The sequence below is a fragment of the Symphalangus syndactylus genome, chromosome 1 (assembly GCF_028878055.3).
Source record: "Symphalangus syndactylus isolate Jambi chromosome 1, NHGRI_mSymSyn1-v2.1_pri, whole genome shotgun sequence".
NCBI lineage: Eukaryota > Metazoa > Chordata > Mammalia > Primates > Hylobatidae > Symphalangus > Symphalangus syndactylus.
In genome coordinates this window covers 77,826,181-77,852,958 of record NC_072423.2, presented here as the reverse complement: position 1 = coordinate 77,852,958, position 26,778 = coordinate 77,826,181, and the positions used below count along the sequence as shown (strand labels likewise).

General features: G+C 43.0%; 1 protein-coding gene across 2 annotated transcripts in view; it reads right to left on the bottom strand.

Annotated features, from left to right (window-relative positions):
• GNAL (G protein subunit alpha L) overlaps positions 1–19,150 on the bottom strand; it is a 205,473-nt gene extending 186,323 nt beyond the window's left edge. The window contains exon 1 of one of the 2 annotated variants that reach the window (XM_055238629.2): positions 18,224–19,150. In XM_055238629.2, the coding sequence (XP_055094604.2) occupies positions 18,224–18,581 (358 nt within the window). In that variant the 5' untranslated portion in view covers positions 18,582–19,150. The remainder of the gene's footprint in view (positions 1–18,223) is intronic. The other variant, XM_063641493.1, reaches the window with a different exon arrangement.
• Between the last annotated feature and the right edge of the window lie 7,628 nt (positions 19,151–26,778).

Below are 26,778 nucleotides of genomic sequence, written 5' to 3'. Positions count from 1 at the left end.
CAAAAATAGCAAAACACTTAGGAATTAACCAAGGAGGAGAAAGATCTTTATACTGAAAACTATAAAACAGTGATACAAGAAATGAAAGAAGATACAAATGAATGGAAAAAAATCCCATGTTCACAAATTGGAAGATTTGTATTGTTAAAATGTCCATACTACCCAAAGCTACCTACTGATTCAATGCAATCCCCAGGGAAATCCTAATGACTTTTTTTTTTTTTTTTTTTTTTTTTACAAAAATAGAGAAAACAGTCCTAAAATTCAGAAGGAACCACAAAGGACCCCAAGTAGACAAAGTAATCTTGAGAAAGAAGAACAAAGCTAGAAGCATCACATTTCCTAACTTCAAAACATACTACACATTATAGTAATTAAAACAATATGGTACTGGCATAAAGATAGATACATAAACCAATGGAAGAGAATACAGAGTCCAGAAATAAATCCACAAATATAGTCAACTGATCTTTGACAAGACTGCCAAGAATATAAAATGAGGAAAGGATAGTTTCTGCAACAAATGGTGTTGGGAAAATTGTATATGCAGATGCAAAAGAATGAAATTGGAACTTTATCTTACACTACACACAAAAAGTAAATTGAAATGGATTAAAGACATAATTGTAAGACCTGAAACTGTAAAACTATTGAACAAAAACATAGGAAAAAAGTTTCCTGGCATTAATTGGTCTTGGCAATGATTTCTTGGATATGACACCAACAGCACAGGCAACAATGACAAAATTGGCAAGTGAGATGACATCAAACTGAGGGGCTTCTGCACAGCAAAGGAAACAATCAACAGAACGAAGAGGCAACCTATTGAATGGGAGAAAATATGTGTAAACCACATAAAGGCGTACCTTGTTTTATTGTGTTTCACTTTATTGTGTTTTGCAGATATTGCATTTATACAAATTTACAGATTTTTAATAAATTTCAGGTCTGTGGTAACCTTGTGTTGAGCAAGTCTATTGGCACCATTTTTCCAACAGCATGTGCTCACTTTGTGTCTCTGTGTTACGTTTTGGTAATCTTTGCAATATTCCAAATATTTGCGTTATTATTATATCTGTTAAAATGACCTGTGATAAGGGATCTTGGATGTTACTATTGTAGTTGTTTTGAGGTGTCACGTATAGCACCCATATAAGATGGCAAACTCAATCGATAAATGGTGTGTGTGTTCTGACTGCGGTACTGACCAGCCATTCCCCCCATCTCTCTCCCTCTCCTGGGCCCTCCCTATGCCCTGAGACATAACAGTATTGAAATCAGGGCCATTTAATAATCCTACAATAGCCTCTAAGTGTTCAAGTGAAAGGAAGACTGTCTCACTTTAAATCCAAAGCTAGAAATGATTAAGCTTACTGAGGAAAGCATGTCAAAAGCCAAGACAGGCCAAAAGTTGGGTCTTTTGTGCCAAACAGCCAAGTTGTGAATGCCAAGAGAAAGTTCTTGAAGGAAATTAAAAGTGCTACTCCAGTGAACACACTAATGAGAAAGTGAAATAGCCACATTGCTGAAATGAAGAAAGTTTGAGTGGTCTGGATAGAAGATTAAACCAGCCACAGCATTCCCCAAAGCCAAAGCCTAAGTCGGAACAAGGCCCTAACTCTTTTCAATTTTAGGAAGGTTGAGAGAGGCGAGGAAGCTGCAGAAGAAAAGCTGGAAGCTAGCAGAGGTTGATTCACGAGGTTTAAGGAAAACAGTTGTCTCCATAACATACAAGTACAAGGTAAGGCAGCAAATGCTAATATAGAAGCTGCAGCAAGTTAACCAGAAGATCTAGCTAAGACCACCGATGAAGGTGGCTACGCTAAATAACAGCTTTCAATGGAGGTGGAACAGCCTTCTGTGGGAAGAAAATGCCACCTAGGACTTTCATAAGTAAAGAGGAAAAGTCAATCCCTGGCTCCACAGCTTCAAAGGATAGGCTGACTTCTTGTTAGGTGCTAATGCAACTGGTAATTTTAAGTTGAAATCAATGCTCATTTACCATTCTGAAAATCCTAGGGCCCTCAAAAATTAGGCTAAATTTGCTTTGTTTGTGCTCTATCAGTGGAAAAACAGAGCCTGGATGACAGCATATCTGCTTACATCATGGTTTACTGAATATTTTAAGCCAACTGTTGGGACATATCCTTCGGAAAAAAAGATTACTTTCAAATTATTACTGCTCATTTACTATGCACCCAGTAACCCAAGAGCTCTGATGGAGGTGTACAAGGAGATTAATATTGTTTTCATGCCTGTCAACACAACATCCATTCTTCAGCCCATGGATCAAGTAGTAATTTTTACTTTGCATTCTTATTATTTCAGAAATATGTTTCATAGCACTATAAGTGCCATAGACAGCGATTGCTTTACTGGACCTAAGCAAAGTAAATTGGAAGCCTTCTGGATTAGCCAAGCATGGTGGCATATGCCTGTAGTCTCAGTTACTCGAGAGGCTGAGGCAGGAGAATCACTTGAGCCTGGGAGGTTGAGGCTGCAGTGAGTCATGATTATGCCACCACACTCCAGCCTGGGTGACAGAGTGAGACCCTGTCTCAAAACAACAACAACAACAACAAACCTGGCAACAGTTCACAATTCTAGATGCCATTATGAGCACTCATGATTCATGTGAAGAGGTCAAAATAGCAACATGAACAGGAATTTGGAAGAAGTTGATTGCAACCCTCATGGATTGCTTTGAGGGATTCAAGACTTTAGTAAAGGAAGTAACTGGAGATGTGGTAGAAATAGCAAGAGAACTAGAATTAAAAGTGGAGCCCGAAGATGTGACTAAATTGCTGCAATCTCTGGATACAATGTTAATGGGTGAGGAGTTGCTTCTTATGGATGAGCAAAGAAAGAGGTTTCTTGAGATGCAATCTTCCCCTGGTGAAGATGCTGTGAACATTGTTGAAACTATTACAAAGGATTTAGAATATTCCATAAACTTAGCTGATAAAGCAGCATGTTTGAGAGGACTGACCCCAATTTTGAAAGTTCTACGATGAAAAGAATGCTATCAAAAGCATCACATGCTGCAGAGAAATCTTTCATGAAAGAAAGAGTTAACTGATGTGATCAACTTCATTGTTGTCTTAGTCTAAGAAACTGTCTTCAGCAACAACTGCCCTGATCAGTCAGCAGCCACCGATATCGAGGCAAGACCTTCCACCAGCAAAGAGATCCGGACTCACTGAAGGCTCAGATGATCGTTAGCATTTTTTATCAATATTTTTAAATTAAGGTGTGCTTTTTTTTAAAGACATGATGTGATTGCACACTTAATAGATACAGTATAGTATAAACACAATTTTTATATGCACTGAGAAAAAAATTCATGTGACTTTCTTTCTATATTAACTTTATTAGGGTGGTTTGGAACTGAACCTGCAATATCTCTGAGATATGCTTATATCTGATAAGGGGATAATCTCTGAAATATATAAACAGCTCCTACAACTCAATAGCAACAAAACAAAACAAAACAAAAAACAAATATCCAGATTAAAAAATGGGCTAATGACATGAATAGACCTTTCTTAAAGAAGACATACACTGTAATCCCAGCACTTTGAAAGGCCGAGGTGCGCAGATCACTTGAAGTCAGGAGTTCAAGACCAGCCTGGCCAACATGGTGAAACCCTGCTTCTACTAAAATACAAAATTTTGCCAGGCATGCTGGCAGGAGCCTGTAATCCCAGCCACTCAGGAGGCTGAGGCAGGGGAATCGCCTGAACCTGGGAGGCGAAGGTTGCAGTGAGCCGAAATCGCGCCACTGCAATCCAGCCTGGGTGACAGAGGAAGGCTGTGTCTCAGAAAAAAAAAAAAGACATAGAAATGTCCAACAGGTATATGAAAAGCTCAATGTCATTAATCATGAGGAAAATAGCAAATCAAAACCACAATGAGATATCACCTCACACCTGTTAGGATGGCCATTATCAAAAAGACAAAAGTTAGTAAGTGTTGGCAAAGATGCAGAGAAACTGAAACCCTTGTACACTGCTGGTGGGAATTAAAATGGTACAGTTGCTATGGAAAACAGTATGGAAATTCCTTAAAAAAATCAAAATATAGAATTACCATAAAATCCAGCCATCCCACTTCTGGGTATATATTCAAAAGAACTGAAATCAGAATCTCCAGGAGATAGCTGCACTCTTATGTTTGCTGCAGCAATTTTTGCAATAGCCAAGATACTGAAGCAGCCTCAATGTCCACTGGAAGATGAATGAAGAAAGAAAATGTGGAACATACATACAATGGAATATTATTCAACGTCAAAAAAGAAAAGAAGGGAATGCAGCCAGATGCAACAACATGGATGAACCTGGAGGACAGTATGCTAAGTTAAGCCAGTCACAGAAGGAGAAATACTGCATGATTCCATTTATATGAGGACTTATAATAGTCAAACTCACAGAAGCAGAGAGTATCACGGTCATTTCTAGGGTTTGGGGGAGAGGGAAGTGGAGAGTTGCTATTCAAGGAGTAAAACATTTCAGACATGCAAGATGATTAAGTTGTAGAGCTCTGCTGTACGACATTGTCCCCATATAGAAGAGTATGGTATTGTACATTTAAAAACTTTTTAAGACGGCAGATCTCATGTTAAGTGTTCTTACCATGATAAAATAATCAACTCAAACATGCAGGAGGAAACTTTCAGAGGTGATGGATACGCTCTCAGGTGTATACACACATCAAAACTAACCAAACTGTACACTTTAAATATGTGCTGTTTTCTGTATGCATTTCAACTATATCTCAAAAAAGCTGTTAAATTTAAAAAAATTTGGTAATGGACTTAACCTTCACCTCCATTAATAATTTCACAGGAACGAGTAAAATGTTCTGGGTATGAGCAAGCTTTGATAAGGAGAAACTAAAAGAAAATACTGATATTAAGGAAGAAAGGAGACAAAAACGTAAGAGATGGAGTCCAAAGACCCCAGAGTAGGCTGCGTGGCTGGGTCTGGAAACTGGGGAGGGCGCCCGGAAGCGGGCCAGATAGCTGAGCTGCTCTCCCTCTGTACCTGTGGGTTGGCAGGAGTTGGAGCACATATTACAGACGGGGGTACTTATCATTACTGCTCACTGATCACCCTAGGCCCATTCCTCACGATTCCCACTTTCAGCCGGAAGACCCTGTGCCATTAGTTGTGCCTTTGACTACTCAGGGCATAGTGAAGCCACAGCAAAGGGTTCAGCGGAAGGCCTGCTCTGGAGGCCAGGGTGACTGTGTGGCTGTTCCTGGCATTCCAAGCTCTAATTCCAAATAAACTGTGTGATCCAGGCTGTGTCCTAGGGTATAATCCGTATGTGGGATCCACGATGTGTTCTGTGGTATGACCCACGGGTCTAGGGTGTGACCCACTGTGTGATCAGGGAGTGCAGAAGGCTGTGACTCACTGTGGGACCCATGATGTTCAGGCTCCATGGAAGAACACCAATGCTGCTTCCTTTGTATTGTGGGTTGAATAACAGGATTTTGAGATTACTCTAGAAACCCATCCTCTGTTTTCCTAAACGAACATTCCGTATAAAAAATTAAAATTAATTTATCCTATTTGAAGTTAGGATAACCTGTAGGAATTTCGGTGAAGGGAAAGGCTGAGGCTGAACACCACCAGCAGAACTAAGATGCTTTTCTTCTGATGCCACAGACTAGGGTGCAGCCTGCCTCCATCTGTCCCCGGGCAGCAAGGGCTGACACGGCCACAGAGCTTCCTGCACTTCACTCTGTGTGTGTGTGTGTGTGTGTGTGTGTGTGCCCATCGACACTGGGCCTCCTATCCCCTGTTCCAAGCTCATTATTGTACCCAAGCCCAAGGGTGGAGAGCATTACTTCTGAGAAAATGTCATTAGAGCAAAAAAGGGAAATGGATCTGAGAGTTAAATATCGTCCTCCATTAGGCACAGCGAAGTCTATTGGATCAACCACAGCTCGGCATGCTTTTTAGTTCCATGCAGCGCTTATCAAATAGCTGATGTTCAGGAGGCTGTTACATTAAAAAGTAATTCTAAAACAAAGTACCAGTTAAAATAATTTCAGAGATAAAGAGTCACATAACTGTTTCTTAATTGGCACTACTTTATCCGTATTTTATTGGTTCTTTTCAGCACATTGAATTTCTTTGTACAATGAAAACCTATAACAAATAACACGTTTCTATATTTTCTTAAAAAAGAGGGACACTTCCTTATAGGTCACATATATCAATTAGAGCATATTCTAAATGGATTTTCAACTAAACAGACTTAAAGCAGATGCAGGAGTTTCGATAAAACTATGCACAGAGCGTTTTTTCATTTGCTCCGCGTGGCACCTGATGCTTTCCAATGAGCCTCTCAAAATGAGGGGTTTCGCAAACTGTCGATTTTAAGAACAGAACTATACTCTACAAATACGGTTTTTTTTGTTTGTTTTGTTTTTGAGACTGAGTCTTGCTCTGTCGCCCAGGCTGGAGTGCAGTGGTGCAATCTCGGCTCACTGCAACCTCCGGTTCCCAGGTTCAAGTCATTCTCCTGCCTCAGCTTCCCGAGTAGCTGGGATTACAGGCTCATGCCACCATGCCCATCCAATTTTTGTAATTTTAGTAGAGATGGGGTTTTGCCGTGCTGGCCAGGCTGGTCTGGAACTCCTGACCTCATGTGATCCACCCGCTTCAGCCTCCCAAAGTGTTGGGATTGCAGGAGTGAGCCACCGCACCGGGCTATTTTTTTTTTTTTTTTTAAGTGGGAAGGTTCTTGGAAGCTGCTGCCCTCCTCCTCAGTCCTGCCTCCCTTCTCACTGGGGCGAGAGCTGCTCCCACCGTCTTCTGTGCCTGCATGGATGTATTTTATGCTGTGCTGCAATGGCTGGTTGATGCCTTTGTGTCCTGCACAAGGTCATAAGCTCCTGAGCACACAGAACAGCTCCTGAGACAGCTTCAGTTTGTAGACCGAAGCCTGACAGAACCTGGAATGTGGTAGATGTGCTACTGAATGTCAGTAATTGCTACTGAATAAACAAATAGTAGCCTGTAACACAGCACTGACGGCCTTCTCAATAGACAAGTTGCTCAACAAATCAAACAGCTGATTGATGTGTGGCACAGTCTAACTCTCTGGAGTATGCTGGCTTGGGCCTTGTTCTGGGCTTCCTCACCAGGACAGCTGTGGGCTTGTGGTTCATTTACACCACCCTCTGAGGGTGACAGGGAAGAAGGAGGCCGGCTCTGGGATCAGCACTCGCCTCTTGCTCGGTCCTGATTCCTCCCTGGGGCCACTCTTGCATTCTGAGTCTTGCTCTGCTGGCGAGCTTTGTATCTACAGATTTCTGTGTCTGGCCTAATTCCAGTGGCTGATATTTTTCCAGAAAAGAAAATACAGCTGGGGTCGAGGCAAATGTGTGCTCCATGATTCTGGGGCTGACCTGTGTTTCTCCTGTGGCCTCCTGGCCAGCAGACTCCAAATCACGCTCTCTAGCTGCTCCCGAAGTGCCTGTAAAACACAAATGCTGCTCTGCAGCCAAGTTAAAGGTTCCCTTTTGTGGCTTTTTATCCACCTTCCTTTCAGTGATTCTCTAATGAGTGGATTTCTTGGGGAAAAAAAGGATAAACGTTTCATTTTTTTTCTTCATGCCGATTTACAATCTCCAGCTTCCCATGATGGTGCAATCTATAAAATGCAGCTCCTAATATTGACTTGTGGAGCACTTTGATGGCTGGAGATAAAAGGAGCAGTCTCCTTCCCATTTGATAACACTGCACACTGTTGCTCGAACTTTCTTCATCTTCTTGAAGCATCAGTTCCATTAGGTAAACACTCCAGGTTGCTGCTACATTCTGGGAGCTGTGGGTGCTTCTGGGTTCTTTCAGCACCTCCTTGATGAACAGGAAACCAGCTGCCAGGTGCAAACTTGGAGCAGATTTCACAGCTGCTTCTGCTCATAGTTTGCACCCAGGATCAATAACAGCATTATGCTTTTTTTTTTTTTTTTTTTTTTTTTGAGATTCTTGCTCTGTCACCCAGGCTGGAGTGCAACGGCGCACTCTTGGCTCATTGCAACCTCCTGCCTCAGCCTCCCGAGTAGCTGGGATTATAGGTACCCGCCACAACGTCTGGCTAATTTTTGTATTTTTAGTAGAGATGGGGTTTCACCATGTTGGCCAGGATGGTCTCGAACTCCTGACCTCAAGCGATCCACCCGCCTCGGCCTCTCAAAGCGTTAGGATTACAGGTGTCAGCTACCGCGCCTGGCCAGCATTATGCATTTGTGTGCAAACATTAACATTAAACAATCAAGTTCCTACCTCCTCTGTACCTCCCCACTCATAAAATATCCTAAGGAAGGGGGATGCCCATCATGTTATTGAGAGGTTCCACATGAATCCCGGGACTCATGTTCTTGACCCACACTGTTGCCATTTATCTCCGAGCACGTGCAGGCTCAGACTGGTATTTTTCTCTTAGGTTCTTGTCCTTTCTCTTCAACAACACAGTGAACTTTTCCAGGGCTGAGGCTGTGCTCTCTGCCTTGTGGGATCTCCACATCACCCAGAGAAGCACCTGCACAGAGCAGGCCCTTGCAGAGATGCAAATGTTTGCAGTTGGTGAGTAATATAAGGGATTCAATGAATAAAGTGACCTTTTCCCTTGTGACTCAAAGTATGGGTATCATTGCACCTTATTTTTCCGTTTATGTCAAAATATTCTCTTCTTATGCTTTTCCTGGGAGAAGTTCACTTACTCAGAAAGAAAATTCACTTTTCAACTACAGAAGAACACACCAAGTGAGCATTAATCCAAAGCACAGTGATGCAACCTACATCTTCTCCAAGGCTCTTCTGCTAGGATTAGAGAAAGCAGATGCCACAGTGTGTTTACTGTCTTCCTCGATCCTCCATCAGTCGGCAGGTTGACCTGCCTCTCACTAAATAACATCCTCCCAGATCGGCAAATGAAATAACAGCAGGAAGGGTTGAAGAGAGCTGTCTAACCCTTGAAGATTTTGATGGGTGGCTTCCCTAACTCGCGCCTTCAGTGGCATTTGGTGTAACACCTGATAACAGCTGGGCAACAATCCTGTGATTCCTCCTGATGAGGCAGAGCTAGGGCAGCCTTACAGGATGGGACACAGGGCCAAGCCAAGCCAAGAGGCCTGCAGGAGCAGTGTGTGTGTGCCCCTCCCGTCAGGTGCTAACACTTCAATGCATGTCTAGAGGATTTATTTGCTGAGAATAATTTAACCCCAGAACTGCAGTTGGAAAAGTCTTTAAATGATGCTTTTTTACTCATAAACCACAGCTTTCAATAATGGGCTATCTTTCCTGCTGCGGTTAACTGACCTGGGCTTTTTAAGAGTAGGGCCATCAGCTTATGGCCCCTAAATGGGCTCATTAGAAGAACCCTAGACCCTTCTGCTATGGCCACTGTGGTGTCCTCTTCTTCTCCACCAGCTCCTCCTCTTGGGATCCTAATTCAAGGACAAAATCCTTCACTGACTTCTTTTCTTAGTAAGTGACTAAAACAAAACGCCTATTATTTAGAGCAGTTTTAGGTTCACAGCAAAATTGAGAGGATGGTACAGAATACAGCTGCTATGTACTCCCTGCCCCGACAGGCACAGCCTCCCCACCAGCAACATCCCTCACAGAGTGCTGTAATCCATGAAGCTACCCTGACGCATCACTGTCACCCAGTCCACAGGGCTGGAAGGGCTACACTAGGGTTCCCTCCTGGCGTTGTACATTTTGTGGATTGGACAAGTATGTGGTGACATTGTCCACTCTTATGGTATCATACGGAGCGGTTTTCCCTGCCCTAAAAGTCCTCTGTGCGCTGTCTGTCCATCCCTAGCAAGGGAATTCTGAAACAACAGGGAACAGTTTTCACTTGACCCCTAAACACACTTAGAGTCACTGCTTTAGCTGATAGAAGGTAATTTTCTGTTTTTCAGTAAAAGAGTTGGTTTCAGCTTAAAGTCAACCAAAAACAACAAAAAAAAACCCCAACAACTAAGTATTAATAAATTTAGACCCGGCTGGGCATGGTGGCTCACGCCTGTAATCCCAGCACTTTGGGAGGCTGAGGCAGGTGGATCACCAGAGGTCAGGAGTTTGAGACCAGCCTGTCCAACATGGTAAAACCCTGTCTCTACTAAAAATACAAAAATAAAAAAAAAAAAATTAGCTGGGTGTGGTGGTGGGTGCCTGTGGTCCTAGCTACTCGGGAGGCTGAGGCAAGAGAATCGCTTGAACCTAGGAGGTGGAGGTTGCAGTGAGCCAAGATGGTACTACTGCTCCAGCCTAGGCAACAGAGAGAGACTCTGTTTCTAAGTAAATAAATAAATAAAATTAAAAACATATAAATGTAGACTCAAAGTAAATTATCCTGGGTGATGTGAGGTGAGAAATAATCATCTAGGGCTCCTTATTCGGATTTATGCAGTGGAGTTTTGGAGATCTTCTGATTATCACTTTCAATATCATGAGGTGATTTTAGGCCCTTGGAGTTAGGTCTTATCTTTGAAAATGCTAATCTTTGGAAACTTTTCATAGACAAATTAAATTAGCTAGATACCTGAATTAGCTAGGTATCTTGGTCTCAACTCAACTGAAAAACCTGCTTGCCATTAAAGAATTTCCCTCTAAATGACACATTAGTCTGACACTATCAGCAGGGAAAGTCACTTATGCTGGAGGAGCTGAGGTTGATTCCAGGCACCTGAGTGTTTAGAAAGCAGATGCACAGCCAGGGTCAAACAAAGATCGACAATTCCTCTCCTGCCCTCTTCTCTTCATCCCCAGGAGCACCCACCATTCCAGTCTCATCCATCATCACCCCGGCTGTTTCCTGGATGGCACAGGGTGCAGGAGTGGGCACACCTGTTCTGTCCTCCAGCAGCAAAGTCCTCCCAAGAGCAGCCACCCTCACTGCTTCAGTGTCTTCCTGTCCCTTCCAGTCTGAAGCCTCCTGCACCCGCCAGGCCATGAACCTGCACACTGCCTTTTTTTTTTTTTTTTTTTTTTTTGAGACGGAGTCTTGTTCTGTCTCCCAGGCTGGAGTGTAGTGGCGCAATCTTGGCTCAGTGCAACCTCTGCCTCCTGGGTTCAAGTGATTCTCCTGCCTCAGCCTCCCAAGTAGCTGGGATCACAGGCATGCACCACCACGCCCAGCTAATTTTTGCATTTTTAGTAGAGACGAGGCTTTACCATGTTGGCCAGGATGGTCTGGATCTCTTGACCTCATGATCCACCCGCCTCGGCCTCCCAAAGTGCTGGAATTACAGGCATGAGCCACCGCGCCTGGCCTCAGCCCTCTTTATCTCAGCTCCCAAGTGACACTGCTGGTCACTGCCTTCCTCCAGAAACCTCTTCCTTTCTTGGCTGCTCCCAGCCCTCTGTCATTCTTCACACTCTTCTTCCTCCAGCCCTTTTTGAAAGGCTGGAGTCCCACGGCCTCCTATCCTGGGCCCTCCTCCCTTCCCTTCTCACTCTGCACGTCCTCCCCAGGTGACGTGTCCTCTCCAGGTGGCGTGTGGTCCCCAGGTGGCATGTCCAACCTGGCCAGTGCACTAATGACTCTGGGTGACACATCCATCTCTGGCTCTGCAGCCTCTCTGAGACCCAAGGCAAATGCCCAGCTGCTCTGCAGCCACTGCCCGCTGGACACCCAAGGCCCTTCAGTCTCAACACATCTAGACTGGAGCTCACTGTTCTCTTCTCCCTCCAACTGCCTCTTCCTCTTAAATTCCTTACTCGGAGAATGTCCTTGCCATTTTACTGAAGGGTTCAGTGACATTTCTTCACCCAGATGCTCTTCTTTCCCTCCATCTCATCAGCCACCAGGTTCCCCGGATTCCATTTTGCCCACACCCACAGACATGTCTGCCCCTTCCTGTCATTGTCACCGCATCTGAATGAGGTCGCCTCCTCATCTCTCTCTTTTTTTTTTTTTTCTGAGACTGAGTCTTGCTCTCTCCCCCAGGCTGGAGTGCAATGGCACGATCTCAACCCACTACAAACTCCGCCTCCCGGGTTCAAGTGATACTCCCACCTTAGCCTCCTGAGAAGCTGGGATTATAGGCACCCACCACCAGCTAATTAAAAGTTAGCTGGTAACCAGCTAATTTTTGTATTTTTAGTAGAGATGGGGTTTCACCACGTTGGCCAGGCTGGTCTCGAACTCCTGACCTCAGGTGACCCACCCACCTCAGCCTCCCAAAGCGCTGGGGTTACAGGCGTGCGCCACCGTGCCCGGCCTCCTCACATCTCTTAACTGGACTGTTGCAGCTGCCTCCAGCTGGCCTCACAGTCACTGGCTAATGTTGTTTGGCGAAGCCAGCCTGCCTGGGCTTGATCCTGGCTCAGTCACAGAGAGCTGTGTGCACCTGGGGCTGGATGCCCTTTGCTAGGATGTGTGATCTCATTATGTGAATTTACATACATTATTTCAATTAATTTCATTTACTCCTCTCAATAAGCCAGTGGGATTAGGATTATCATTGAGATGGAAACTGAAGCTCTGGGGGGTGTACTTAAGTTTGTGCAACTGGAGGATGGGGGTGCTAAGGGCCTCGGACAAGGTCTGACTCCAGTGCTGTGCTCTAACCATCACACACGCCCCTCCGCATCTTTTAGTGGGTCGTAGGATGTCCCCAAATTTTGAAGGAAGTGTTCATAAAATGGTCATATATTCCAGTGACACAACTACCTGTTTTCAGGGCCAGTATTAATCATGTGAATAAACACAAGAGGGTTGACAAGTCCAAGAGAGCATTTTTGACAGAGTGTTCTGAACTTCCGGTGTTTTGCCAGGTGAAAGAACGAGATAAACCCCTGGGATGAAATTAGGCTTCATGTAAACAACGGCAGTTTCCAGCCTACAAAATTTTAGTATCATTGCTATAACAGTCTATAACAAGTTATACCACATAGAAGTTTTGACTTAAATGCAACAACATCACTGCATTCTCTTTAAGGCTGTAAGGATGTGTTATGCGTGTTTGTTTTTTTTTGAGACGGAGTCTTGCTCAGTCCCCCAAGCTGAAGTGCAGTGGCACGATCTCGGCTCACTGCAAGCTCTGCCTTCCGGGTTCACATCATTCTCCTGCCTCAGCCTCCCAGGTAGCTGGGACTACAGGTGCCTGGCTAATTTTTTTTGTATTTTTAGTAGAGACGGGGTTTCACCACGTTAGCCAGGATGGTCTCGATCTCCTGACCTCGTGATACACCTGCCTCGGCCTCCCAAAGTGCTGGGATTACAGGCATGAGCCACCGCGCTCGGCCAGGATGTGTTATGCTTTTGTGAGTTCAGAAACATAAGGAATAGCCAGAGTATTGGGATTTCTTCTGACTTTGAAAGCCACAGTGCCACAGGAGACTGTGGCAAAAAACGAAGACAGCAAGTTAATAAGGATGTGCCCAAGGCTACTGCACAACTCCAAAACTATTGTCTTTTCTTGGTCACTTCTGCATTCATTAAGAAAGACATTTACTTGGGAAAAAAGTCACCAAAACCCCAGAGTGAAGAATATTCCTTCTGTTTTTTTTTTTTCCCTGTGTGTCTCTGTGTGTGTGTGTGTGTGTGTGTGTGCGCGTGCGCGCGTGTCTGAGCATGTGTGCACCAGGCACTTCCTCTGACAGTAACTAAAGACACAGATTAAAATCATGCCAGCATTCTGATACAAAAGAAACCAGCAAATGTCCCAAAGAGATTGCTTCCTTCTTGAAAGATGTATTCCAGACAGAGAAATAGCAAATACACAAACTATAACAAGAAATAATTGAAAAAAGTAAAAAACACAAATCCTATCTACAGTTGAGGATTTAAAATTCGAATAACAATCCAGGAAAAGAATCATATTAAAAGAGTAGTTGAGTGGAACGTGATAACCCTTCCCCAATAGGAAGGTAGTGAACATAGTCAATGAAAGATAAAGAAAAATCAACGGCATTCACTCTGTTACAACTCCATGAACAGCAGAAAAATTCACCTGAAGAATGGTTAACACAGCTTTGTTTGCCGTATGTGTTCATTTGGCAGATTAAATATTTTGATTCACACCAATTCACATCAAGTATGCTTTTAATTGGTGTAGACTCAGGGCCTCTGCCAATGGTCTCTCATATGCGTGAGTCCCTAAAGCCTAGTGCACAGCCTGCAGAAAAGTCTGTGTGACCTAGGTCAGATCAGCGGTAAGAGCTAGCAGCCCATGACTGTATTAGCCATGCAGATTACATTTTATTAATTTGAGCAAATGCTTAAAAATAGGTAGGTTTCAGAAATTCCGAAGACCTGGCAACTTTGGGCCTGTGTTCTCACAAGGCAACAGTGGGATGAAGCTAGGATGCAGCTGTCCTTTTTAGACAGGGCACGCACTCCCTGCCTTAGCCCTTGTAATGGACTGAATTGTGCTTCCCATCCCCCTGAATTCATATGTTGAAGCCCTAACCCCCCATATGACTGTATTTGGACATAGGGCCTTTAAGTAGGTAATTAAGGTAAGATGAGGCCATAAGGTGGGGCCCTAATCCCACAGTGTCCTTGTAAGAAGAGGAAGAGACACTGGAGATCTCTCCCTCTTTTTGTGTGCACACAGAGGAAAGGCCATGTGAGGTTACTGTGAGAAGGTGGCCGTCTGCAAGACAGGAAGGGAGCCCTCAACAGAAACCAACCCTGCTGGCACCATGCACCTTAATCTTAGACTTCCAACCTCCAGAATTGTGAGAAAATAAACGTCTGTTTTTGGTCATTCAGCCTGTTGTATTTTGGTAGGTAAGCAAGCTGACTAACATATACCTCATGCTCAAGACCATGGGAGTTATCTGAGAATTCCTCTCATTACCTACCCTCCGTACCCAGTCATCTGACCTGCTCCCCAAGCCCGTGAGTTCCCCACTCCTACTATACCACACTGCTCTAGTTTGGACCCCATGATTCCTTGTCTTGACCACTGCCTTCTAACTGGAAAGTTCCATCCCACCTCTGCACCTGCTTAAAATCCAGCCATGGCATGCTTCAACCATGCTCCACCTAAAAATTAAAACGAGACCATATCTCCTCATAGTCACAGTGGCTCCCAGATTCTTGTGCTGTTGCCAGAGGATTGTGTGGGGTGCTACGTCCTGTGCAGGAAAGAAAGCTGAGTCATCAGGATTGACCCCATGGGGGAGACAGAGCACCAAGACACCTATGGAGTGATGTACCCCAGTGCTCCATGAGAGGAGCACAAAGAATTCACAGGACACAGGGAGTTAAACCTTTATTTCCACTAGAGGACTCTGGGAAGGTCTTCTTGAGGACTCATCATGATGGGAGACGGGACTCACCTCACACTAGCAGGCATGGAGTGATAAAGGGCACTTGACTGGACACAATGGCTCACACCTGTAATCCCAGCACTGTGGGCCAAGACGGGTGGATCACTTGATCTCAGAAGTCCAAGACCAGCATGGGTAACATGGTGAAACCCCATCTCTATATAAAATACAAAAGTTAGTCGGCTGTGGTAGCGTGTACCTGTAGTCCCAGCTACTTGTGGGACTGAGGCAGGAAGATTGCTTGAGCTGGGGAGGTCCAGGCTGCAGTGAGCCACGATCACACCACTGCACTCCTGACTGGGTGACAAAGTGAGATCCTGTCTAAAAAAAAAAATAGAGACATAGTCTCACTATGTTGCCCAGGCTGGTCTTGAACTCCTGGCCTCAAGTGATCTGCCCACCTCAGCATCCTAAAGTGCTGGGATTAAAAAAAAAAAAAAAAAAAAGACACTGCTGGAGCGAGTGCACCTTCCCTGGGTCTGAGGTCTCTGAACCCAACGCCCAGCTTTCAGTGCACATTTCCAGAATAAACAAATGAATGTGGTCAGTGAGCAAGAATAAATGGCTGTTAAACACAATGGCAGCATAAGTAATTATCTGAGGATATTAATGGTCAATAAGTCATATTTCTGACTCAAAAATTTCCAGCTAAAACCATTTTAAAGCCTAATAAAATCAAGAAGCTTTGTGTGTTTAACTCAAATCTATATAAAATTGATAAACAATGTCAACCCCATCTAACAGTATGCGTTTTAGTGTAGATATCGCTGGGTGGAGGATACAATACACTCCCCCTGAAAAGTGAGTCATTTGATTTTATTTTAGATATGATGCTGATATATAAACTCTATGAGGCTATGAGATGATGTCTTCAAAGAGTACTTTCAAATGTGTTACAAGAAGCTGACTCTTTAGAGCTCACCATTCTATTCTTCAGACCATATCTCATCACATTTGTTTTTCACAGATTCATAGTTTAATAATTTTTATTATATATAAAGCATTTTCTGCTTCTCATATCCTTTTATTTTAAAATTATGTTCAACTGTATAATCACATCAAAACAACACTATATTGTCACAACTCCTGATCCTATGTGTCTTATTGTTAGTTTCTTGAGACGACAATTCTCTCCCCCCTTTAAAAAAATTCTCCCCTTTTTGAATTATTTTAATTTGATGCATTTAAAAAATTTTGGCTGAAGTAATTTCCAATTAATATCTTTCCAGGTAGAGCATGGTGGCTCATGCCTGTAATCCCAGCACTTTAGGATGCTGACGGGGGTGGATCACTTGAGGCCAGGGGTTTGAGATCAGCCTGGCCAACATGGTGAGACTTGTCTCTATTCATTTATTTATTTATTTATTTATTTTTGAGACAGGGTCTCCAGCGCACCACCTGGCTAATTTTCGTATTTTTTTTGTAGAGATGGGGTTTTACTATGTTACCCAGGCTGGTCTTGAACTCCTGAGATCAAGTGATCCACCAGCCCCAGCTTCTCAAAGTGCTGGGATTACAGGCATGAGCCACCGCTGTGTCTCTATTTTTTTTTTTAAGTTTCCTTCCAGAAAAATATGTGGATGAGGGTATACTTTGAATACTTGCATATCTGAAGATTTATTTTACCCTCACACACCAACAATGGTTTAACAAGGTATGAAATTCTAAAGTTACACTTCTGTATCCTCAGACCTCTGGAAACGTGTGCTCTGCGATTTATGGAGGTGAGCACTGGAGGGGAGAGCTCTGCTACTGCTCAGCCCGCGTCCCTGTTGAGATAACCTGCGTATTTACTGTTCTTTGTTGTTGTTGTTGTTTCTTCAAAAACATTTCCCTTTGCTTTAGAAATTAGGTATTTCACCAGGATACAAGCAGCTAGGTTTATGTTGTTTTAAATTATTCATTCTTGCAGTGGACAAGTCCTCTCAAACTCAATATTTATTGTATTCTAGATCTTAAATGAAAGTTGCATTCATTTATAAGCGGGCATCTTGCTAAGTCATGGAATAGCTCCTTCTCCCATGCATAGCAGAGAGCACAGACCTGAACTATTCTTCCTTACATCTCACAAAATTGCGATCAAAAGCCCAATTATTATTATTTTGTCTTAAAATTTAAAAGGCAACAAGTAGTATCAGGAAATCGTGATTTTTTTTTCATTCTACGGTAGAGTGCATAGAACCATGTTTTCTAATTGTTGCAGGAGCACACGTACTTGCTACAGCTAAGCTCTGAAAAATACTACCAGGAGAGCAAGTATTTGGTTCCTTGAAAACGCTGGGATTCTAAGCCCGCCCTCCTGTACGCAGTTACACAGCGAGCACCCTGGGGCCCGCCACCCTTTCGTGCCGCTGGTTCTCAAGCGGGGCAAACCTCCCAGAGCCGGGGTTGAGCTTCCACAGTAAAATCCAAGTGCAGCTCAAGTTCTTTCTCAAAAGGCAGCAGGCCACACCCACCCACAACACTGTGATTGGAATAAAAGCTTTGCGGTCAAGCTAAAAGGCCTTATAAATCTCCTTTCATCTGTGTTCTTAAAACAAACTGCTAGCCTCCTCGTGTAGCAGGAAGTGAGAGGCTAGGGTTGACATCCCCGGGGATTAGACCCTGTGGAAGGTGATCAATGGAGGGGGAGACTTCGCAGAGAGGCTCATTAATTAGAGCGAGCGAGCGGCAGTAAGCTCAAGGCACTGGGAGGTGCAGAATCAGCCCGTAGTGTCCTCCCGGCTAGGTCAGGGGAACCATTCCACCCACAGTTTAAACGCTCTGTAGCCCGTCCGCGCCCGCCGCCCCTCCGGGTCCAGTACCTGGATTCAAGAGCCCCTACGGCCGCCGCTCCCCGGGGCCCGCCGCCCCTGCGGGCCCGGCGCGCTGTCCCCAGGGCGTCAGCCGACCTAGCGGCCGGGACCTACCGAGCAGCAGGAGCCGGTGCGTCTGCTGCAGGTCGCGCTTCTGCTCGCGCAGCATGCGGTCGATGCCCCGGCTCACTTTCCTCGCCTCCTTGACCGCCTCGCGCTCCTCGGCGCTCAGCTGCTCGGTGCGCTGCCGCTTCTCCTTCCGCTTGTCTGCTTTGGGCCGAGCGCATGCCGGGCTCCCTTCGCCGACCCGAGGGAGCGGGGTCCGGGCCGTGTCCCTTGCGGCCGCCCGGACTGGGGCCAGGGCCGGGGCCGGGGCGGGCTGCGCGTCCTCCACCGGCGGCTCCGAGGCCGCGCAGGGGTCGTCCCCTGGGCCCCCGAAAAGCAGCGGCCGCAGACTGTAGCACAGACCCATGTGGGCGCGGCACAGCGGGGGCGGCGCGCGGGACTAGGGCGGGCTGGGCGCCGAGGGCGGCCTGGTTCCCGCGCCCAGTTCAGGCCGGCGCCCCTGCGGAGGGGCGGGAGGGGGCTGCACCCGGACCCTGTTCGGCGCTGCGGTCAGCTAGCTGCGGGAAGGGGGTGCGGCAGGCCGGGGCCGAGGGCCACAGCCCCTCACTGCCCCAGAGGGCCATTTTGCATTTTCTGCTGGGTGCGAGGGGTGGCGGCCGCCTTGGCTGGAGATCACTTGATAACGCCCAGAGCGGGCAGAACCGACGGGCCTCCGCGAGCCCGGCCCCCGTTACCGTAAATGCCTCTGCCAGTCCAGCCCTCGCTACCGTAAATACAGCTGGCTTTCGTTACCGTAAATACTGCCGCCCAGGCTGGTCCCCGTTACCGTAAATACCGTCGCGCGGGCGAGTATTCTGTACCGTAAATAATGCCGTCTGAGCCCGGCGCGCAGCTGCGGACAGTGCCGCAGTGGCTGTGCAGTCAGCACCTGGAGCCGCAGTTGCGGCGATCAGAAAACCCGGGTGGCTTTGATCTTGGGCGATAGTAACTGAAGACGGAAAGCTGGGTGTAGGAATAGAGACCGTGGCTTTAAAGCCTTCAATTTCCCCAATCCATTGCTTGCAGAGATCTCTGCACCTTGCCACTCCCTTTTCTGCTCATTATCTTACACACACGTCTGCACACTCTTTATCCCTCCTTTAATAGTGCTATACCTTTGACCTCTACAAAATCTCCAATTGTGGAGTCTGGTCCACGACACCATTTTCAAAAATCTCCACCCTTAAAAATGAAAACCGAGCACATATGATTGCCATGTACTATTTATATTTGGTGAAATGAGAATATGAGATTATACACTGTATTTTCTTAATCCACAATGTAGCGCAGAGAGGAGCAGATGCGCCTTCAGACTGGGTGCGCTCTCTCCATGACGCTGAGAAACAAGCCTGCCAGAGGTGCTATGTCTTCGGTTATTTCCCGCTGAATGCACAGCATCTTACAGAGCTTCTGCAACAGGTGAACATTTCAATATAGCTTGTGAAAAACCTGCTGTAAGATGTGTTCCTTGGAAAATGACATGGAATATTATAGCTGATAGTTAAATACATCTCTCATTAACACACCAGATTAGGCTGCTTAATGAAACACAGCATGTAGCACAGTGTGCACTGTACCCATTGGCACTAGATGTAAATACTACATTGGATTACATTTTTTCTTTTTGAAACAGTCTGGCTCTGTTGCCCAGGCTGGAGTGCAGTGGTGCAATCACGGCTCACTGCAACCTCTGCCTCCCTGGTTCCAGTGGTTCTACTGCCTCAGCCTCCTGAGTAGCTGGGACTACAGGCGCCCACCACCACTCCCAGCTAATTTTTCTTTTTCTTTTTTTTTTGAATTTTTAGTAGAGACGAGTTCACCATGTTGGCCAGGCTGGTCTCGAACTCCTGACCTCGAAGGATCCACCCAAAGTGCTGGGATTACAGGCGTGAGCCTTTGCGCCGGGCCTGGATTACATTTTTAAATCAAGAAGTTGGAGATCTGGCATTCACATTTCTTTTGGGGGTCCTACTAATAACAAATGTGCATACACGTACTACTTTTGACCTAACATTGTTCCCCAAATTTTGCTAAAATTATGGCATACTTTTAGATATTTGAGCAAAAGAAAGGAGGACTATAGAAAATCTAACCTGGGAAAATAGAAAAAGTTACTAAATGTCACTGTCATTTTCGCTATTCATTCACTCATCCATCTATCCATTTATCCATTCATCCATTTAATTAAGTGCCTACAGTATGCTAGGCATTCTTGTTGGTACTGGGTGAGGCAAAGACAGGGGTCCTCATGGAGTTTATAGACTAATGAGGTAGAAATATATGCAATCATAAAAACACAGGTAAATATATTAATTGTAAATTACGCTAATGCCATGAAGGGAAAAAACAGGATTCTCAGAGTTTAAAGGAAGGTCCTGTTTAAATCGAGATGGGGAAGAGTAGCGTGTGAGGCAGGAAAGGCTTTTAAAGAAACTGAGACCCAAGAGACTTACAGCAATTGCTTTTCTATTATAACTTATTAGCTAAACTTTATCAATATCATACAAGAAGGATAATATTTTGTTTGTATATTAAAGCCAGCTGAAAATGAAAACAAATATTTTATGGATTTTTTTTTTTTTTTTTAAGACAGGATCTCTCTCTGTCACCCAGGCTGGAATGCAGTGGCATGATCATAGCTCACTGCAATATAGAACTCCTGGGCTCAAGTAATCCTCCTGCCTCAGCTTCCAGAATAGCCAGGATTACAGGTGTGCACCATCAGGCCTGGCTAATTTTTTAAATTTTTATTTTTAGTAAAGACGAGGTTTCACTATGTTGTATAGGCTGATCTGAAACTCCTAGGCTCAAGAGATCCTCCCACCTTGGCCTCCCAAAGTGCTGGGATTACAGGTGTGAGCCACCACACCAGGCCTCGAATGGATTTTTATACGTAAGTACATCAGTTAAAATGTGGCCCCTCATTGAAAAACTAATAATTTCAAGACAGTGATAGCAGAACATTAAACCATGTGCATGGCCCTTGTATGAATTTGCAGGTCATAGGCCCATGAAGCTGGCTGTACTTTCTGACTTGAAATGTCACAGAATACAATTTGGAGCTGGGAGAAAAAACAGACCATTAGCAGTGAAACCCTAGAAGGAAAGAAACTTCAGAGGTGTGACCCCCACACATTTGTATATCAAATCTACTCAAATCTTTGGCAGATCACTGAACAACAATGGATGGGGGAGACCTCAGTGGCCTGACAAAATACTAGAAAAGAAGAACAAAGATTTCAGGTGCTTCTCACTTTAGGGGAGACAGATCGTGGAGTCTGAGTCAAGCCAAGTGAACTTTTTATAGTAAATAAGAAAACGAAAATCATTCATTAGAGAAATAAAACAGAACTACAAGTCTCTACAATGTATCATTCATAATGTCCAGTGTCAAACAAAAAGCACACTAGACATGCACAGAAACAGGAAAATATGACCCACAAAATTTGATGTAAATCGATGCCTAGATGACTCAACTGTAACAAATAGCAGACAAGGATTTTAAAGCAGCTATTATAAATATGTTCACATATTTCAAAGAAGAAATACACATAATAAATGAGCAAATGGAGAATCTCCGCAAGAAATTGAAGTATAACAAGAAACAAATGGAAATACTGAAATTGAAAATTACTATAACTGAAGTAAAAATTCACTGGAGGTGCCTAACAGCAAATTGAAGACAGAATAAATTGAGGAACTACAAAATAGATCAATAGAAATGATCCTATCTGAAAAACAGATGGAAGAAAAGCAGTGGAAGAAAAACACACAGATCTTCAGAGACCTGTTGGTTAATATAATCTGGTCTAATATAAGTGCAGAGTCTTAAGAAGTGAGGAAAAAGAAAATTTTGGAAGAAATAGTGGCTTCAAATTTCTGATACTTGGTAAAAGACAATTTATAAATCCAAGAAACCCGATGAACCACAGGCAGGACCAATACATAGAAAATCAGACCTATGTACATATAGTAAAATTGCTGAACTACAAATATGAAGAGAAAATTATAAAAGCAGCTGAAGAAAAAAGAGACATTATGTGTGATAAACAACATATGAATAATGTTAGCTTTTTACTGGGAACAATAAAGGCCAAAAAGCACTAGAAAAACACAGTTGAACCACTGAAAAACAATGATTAACCTAGAATTTTACATGCTACAAAGTTATGTTTCAATAATAAAGGTAAAAAATAAGATAAAAATCTGAGAGAATTTGTCATCAGTTGACCCACACTATGAAAAATGATAAATGGAACTCTTTAGCAGGTATATGTCAAAAGATGGTATCAGATTAGGGGAAAAATAAAGATCAGCAGAAATGGTAAATATGTGGGTAAATATAAAGACTATATGTATTCTTTCCTTTTTTGTGTGTTTTTTTGTTGTTGTTGTTGTTTTTTGAGACGGAGTCTCGCTCTGTCATCCAGGCCGGAGTGCAGTGGTGCGATCTTGGCTCACTGCAAGCTCCGCCTCCTGGGTTCTCACCATTCTCCTGCCTCAGCCTCCCGGGTAGCTGGGATTACAGGTGCCCGCCACCACGCCCGGCTAATTTTTTGTATTTTTTAGTAGAGACAGGGTTTCACCATGTTAGCCAGGATGGTCTCAGTCTCCTGAGCTTGGGATCCGCCTGCCTCGGCCTCCCAAAGTACTGGGATTACAAGCCTGAGCCACCGCACCCAGCCATATTCTTTCCTTTTAAACTTAAAAAATCATACTCCACTTCAAGAAAAAATATTAGTATTGTGGGCTTATGATGTATATAGATGAAATATATGTGAAATATATGAAAATGTTGCAAAAGATGGGGGTAAAGGAATTATATGCTCACAAAATCCCAATATTCTATGTTAAATAGTATATTAACTGTAACTAGATTGTGATAAGTCACCAATACAACTTTTTGCAGTGTTAGAAATAGTCTATAACTGCTTTGTCGTATATAAGATAGCCGCTAGTCACACATATTCATTGAACACTTCCAATGTGGATTTTGTGACTAAGGAACTAAATTTTAATTTTATATAATTTTAATTAGCTTAAATTTTAAATTTAAATAGCCACATTAGTTAGTAGCTATCATTTGGTAAAATGCAGCCCTACAGCAACCACTAAAAAATAATGCAAAGTAGTATGTCTTAAAAGCCAATAGGAAAATAAAACTGAAATACCAAAATGATTCAATTACACCCAAAGAAAGGAGGAGCAGAGAGAAACAAACGAACTGAATAGGAAACAAATATCAAAGTGGCAGATTTAAATTCAACTATAATTAAATATAAATGGACTAACTGCTGCCGCCCCCAAAATAAAGGACCAGAGAATGTCAGAGTGGATTAAAAAGAAAAGACCCAACTCAGTGCTGTTTATAAGGAACACACCTTAAATACAGACACAAGTAGGTTAGTAGTAAAAAGAATGAAAATATATGCCACGGTGTTATGGACTGAATGTGTCTCTTTCAAATTCATATGTTGAAGTCCTAACCCCCCAGTGTGATGGTTTGTAGAGATGGAGCCTTTGGGAGGTAATTAGGGTTAGGTGAGGTCCTGCAGGTGGGGCCCCGTGATGGGATAAGTGCTCTTTTAAGAAGAGACACCAGAGAGCTTGCTTACACTGTTCCTGCCATGTGAGGGCACAGTGAGGTGGTCATCTACTCACCAGGAAGAGGACCCCACCAGAGGACAGCCACCTGGCATTCTGATCTTGGACTGGCAGCTTCTAGAACTGAGGTAAAATAAATTGTTAAGTCACTCAGTCCATGATATTATGTTGTAGCATAAACTTACTAAGGTACATGCTGTATTAATTTCCTAGGGCTGTGGTCAGAAATTATAAGCTGAGAAAGTTAAAACAACAGAAATTCATTATCTCACAGTTCTAGAGACCAGAAGGCAAAGTCAAGGTGTTGGCAAGGCCACATCCCTCTGAAGGCTCTAGGGGAGGATACTTTTTGGCCTCTTTCAGCCTCTGGTGGCTTCTTCTTGGCTTGGCTTATGGCAGCATCACTCCAATCTCGGCTTTGTCTTTGCATGGCCTTCTTTCTTCTGTCCCTGTGTGTCCTTATAAGTTCAGTCTTATTGGATGTGGAGCTCATCCTAATCCAATATGATCTCATTTTGATCCTTACTTTAATTACAATCTACAAATATGATTTACAAATAAGGTCACATTCTGAGGTTCCAGGTGGAAGTGAATTATGGAGGAGCACTATTTAACCCACTAGACATGGAACCATCAGCCGTGAGAAACCTAGAGTGTCTATATTAACATCAAGCAAAATAGGCTGCAAGATAAGAGGTTTATTGAGAACAGAGAGGACTGGTTCATCATGTTGAAAAGGGTCAGAACATCAGGAAGACATAACAAATATAAATGTGTATACAGCAATTCAAAATATAACATCTGAAAGAGCAAAAGGGAGAAGCAAACAAATCCACAAACAAATTGGATCTTTTAACATGCTTAAAAAACCAGAAGGTCTGAAGTATAAGCCATCTCTAATGAGCTGATATTTATAGAAACCTACACCTAACAAGGACAAAATGCTCTTCCCAAGTTGATGTGGAATTTTCATCAAGATAGAGCAGACCTCAGGCCAAAAGTAAGTCTTAACAAATTATAAAATACTGAGCATCTTCGAGCATGCTTTCTGGCCACAATGGGATTAAATGAGAATAACAGCAAAGTATGTAGAAAGTCCCCAGATATTTGGAAATTAAACAATAAACTTCTAAATAAACTGTGATTCTAGCAAGAAATAACAAGAAAATGAGAAGTATTTCAAACTTAAAGACAGCGAAAATAACACATATCAAAATTTGTGAGATATAGCTAAAGCAGTTCTTAGATGTAACATTCATAGCTTTAATTGCTTACATTCAAAAGGAAGAAAGCCTTAAAATAACTGATTTTCATTTCCACCCTAAGAGTCTAGAAAAAGACAAGAAATTAAACCCAAAATAAGAAGGAAATAATGAAGAGCAAAAATCAAAGAAATTGAAAACAAACCAGGAGGAAATGAGGAAAGCAAAATACTACTATTTGAAAAGTTTAACAAAATTAATAAATCTCTAACAAGAAAGAAACACAAATTACCAGTATTAGGTTTAAAAGAGGGTATAGTGTTATAGAGTCTCTATGTATCAAAATCATAACCTGGGAAGATTATAAACAACTTTATGTCAACACATTTGACAACTTAGATGGAATGAACAAATGAAAAAATACAGCTTACCAAAACTAGTACAAGAAAAAAACAGAAAACCTGAATAGTGGTATATATAGTAAAGAAATTAGAGTTGCTTTAAAAGTGCCCTCACAGAGAAAACTCCAGGTATAGATTATTTCACTGATGAATTCTATACAACAGTTAAGGAAGAAATATTACCTATCTTATGCAAACTCTTTCAGAATACAGAGGAAGAAAAAAAATACTCTGTGACTTAAGGCCCACACAATATGAACACAAAAACTTGACATAAAATATAAAATCAGAAAATTTTAGGCCAAGATGGCTCATTAACATAGATGCAAAAAAACTTTAAAATATTATTCAATCCAACAATGTAGAAAAATAATATGTTATAACCAAGTGGGATTTATCCCCATAATGCCAGGTTGATTTCATATTTAATAGTTAATGCAATTCACCACATTACTATGCTAACAAAAAATGGCATAGTTACTTCAATAGATGCAGAAAAAGCATTTGAAAAAAGTCCATATCAAGCTATGAAAAAACTCCAACTCTTAGAAAAAACTATAAACAGAAATAAACTTCTGGTATTGGGACAGTCACTAAAATCCTGCAGCAAACATCATTAATTAATAGTGAAATGCTGAAAACTTCCTAACATTGGTAGCAAGGCAAGGATGTCTGTTCTCATCAGTTTTCTTTTTTTAAAAGACAAAGTCTCTCTTCTGTGTCACTCAGGCTGGAGTGCAGTGGTATGAGCATAGCCCACTATAACCTCTAATTGTCGGGGCTCAAGTGACCCTCTTGCCTTAGCCTCCTGGGTAGCTAAGACTATGGGCGCACACCACCATGCTGGCTAATTAAAACAAATTTCTTTTTTTTTTTTTTTGTAGAGACAGGATCTCACTGTGTTGCCCAGGCTGGTCTCAAATTCCTGGCCTCAAGCGATCCTCCTGCCTCGGCCTCCCAAAGCACTGGGATACAGATGTGAGCCATCACACCTGGCCCCTCAACCTTTTAATTTAACATTACACTTGAGGTCTTAGCCATTTCAATAAGGCAAGAAAATGAATTTGTAAGTGTGAAGATTGGAAATGAAAAAGTAAAATTGTCTGTATTCCCAAAAGACATATTGTTTATATAGGAAATACTAAGGAATAATCTTAAAGGCGTTCTAGAGCTAATATGTGAGTCTAGCTAGGTCTCAGGATACAAGGTACACAAAAATCAATTATACTGCTGTATACTAAAAGACAACAACAACACAATTGGAACATGAAATTTTAAAATTTTCATCACAATAGAATCCCAAACTATGAAATACTTAGGAATAAATTTGATGAAAGATGTGCAAAACCTCTATATT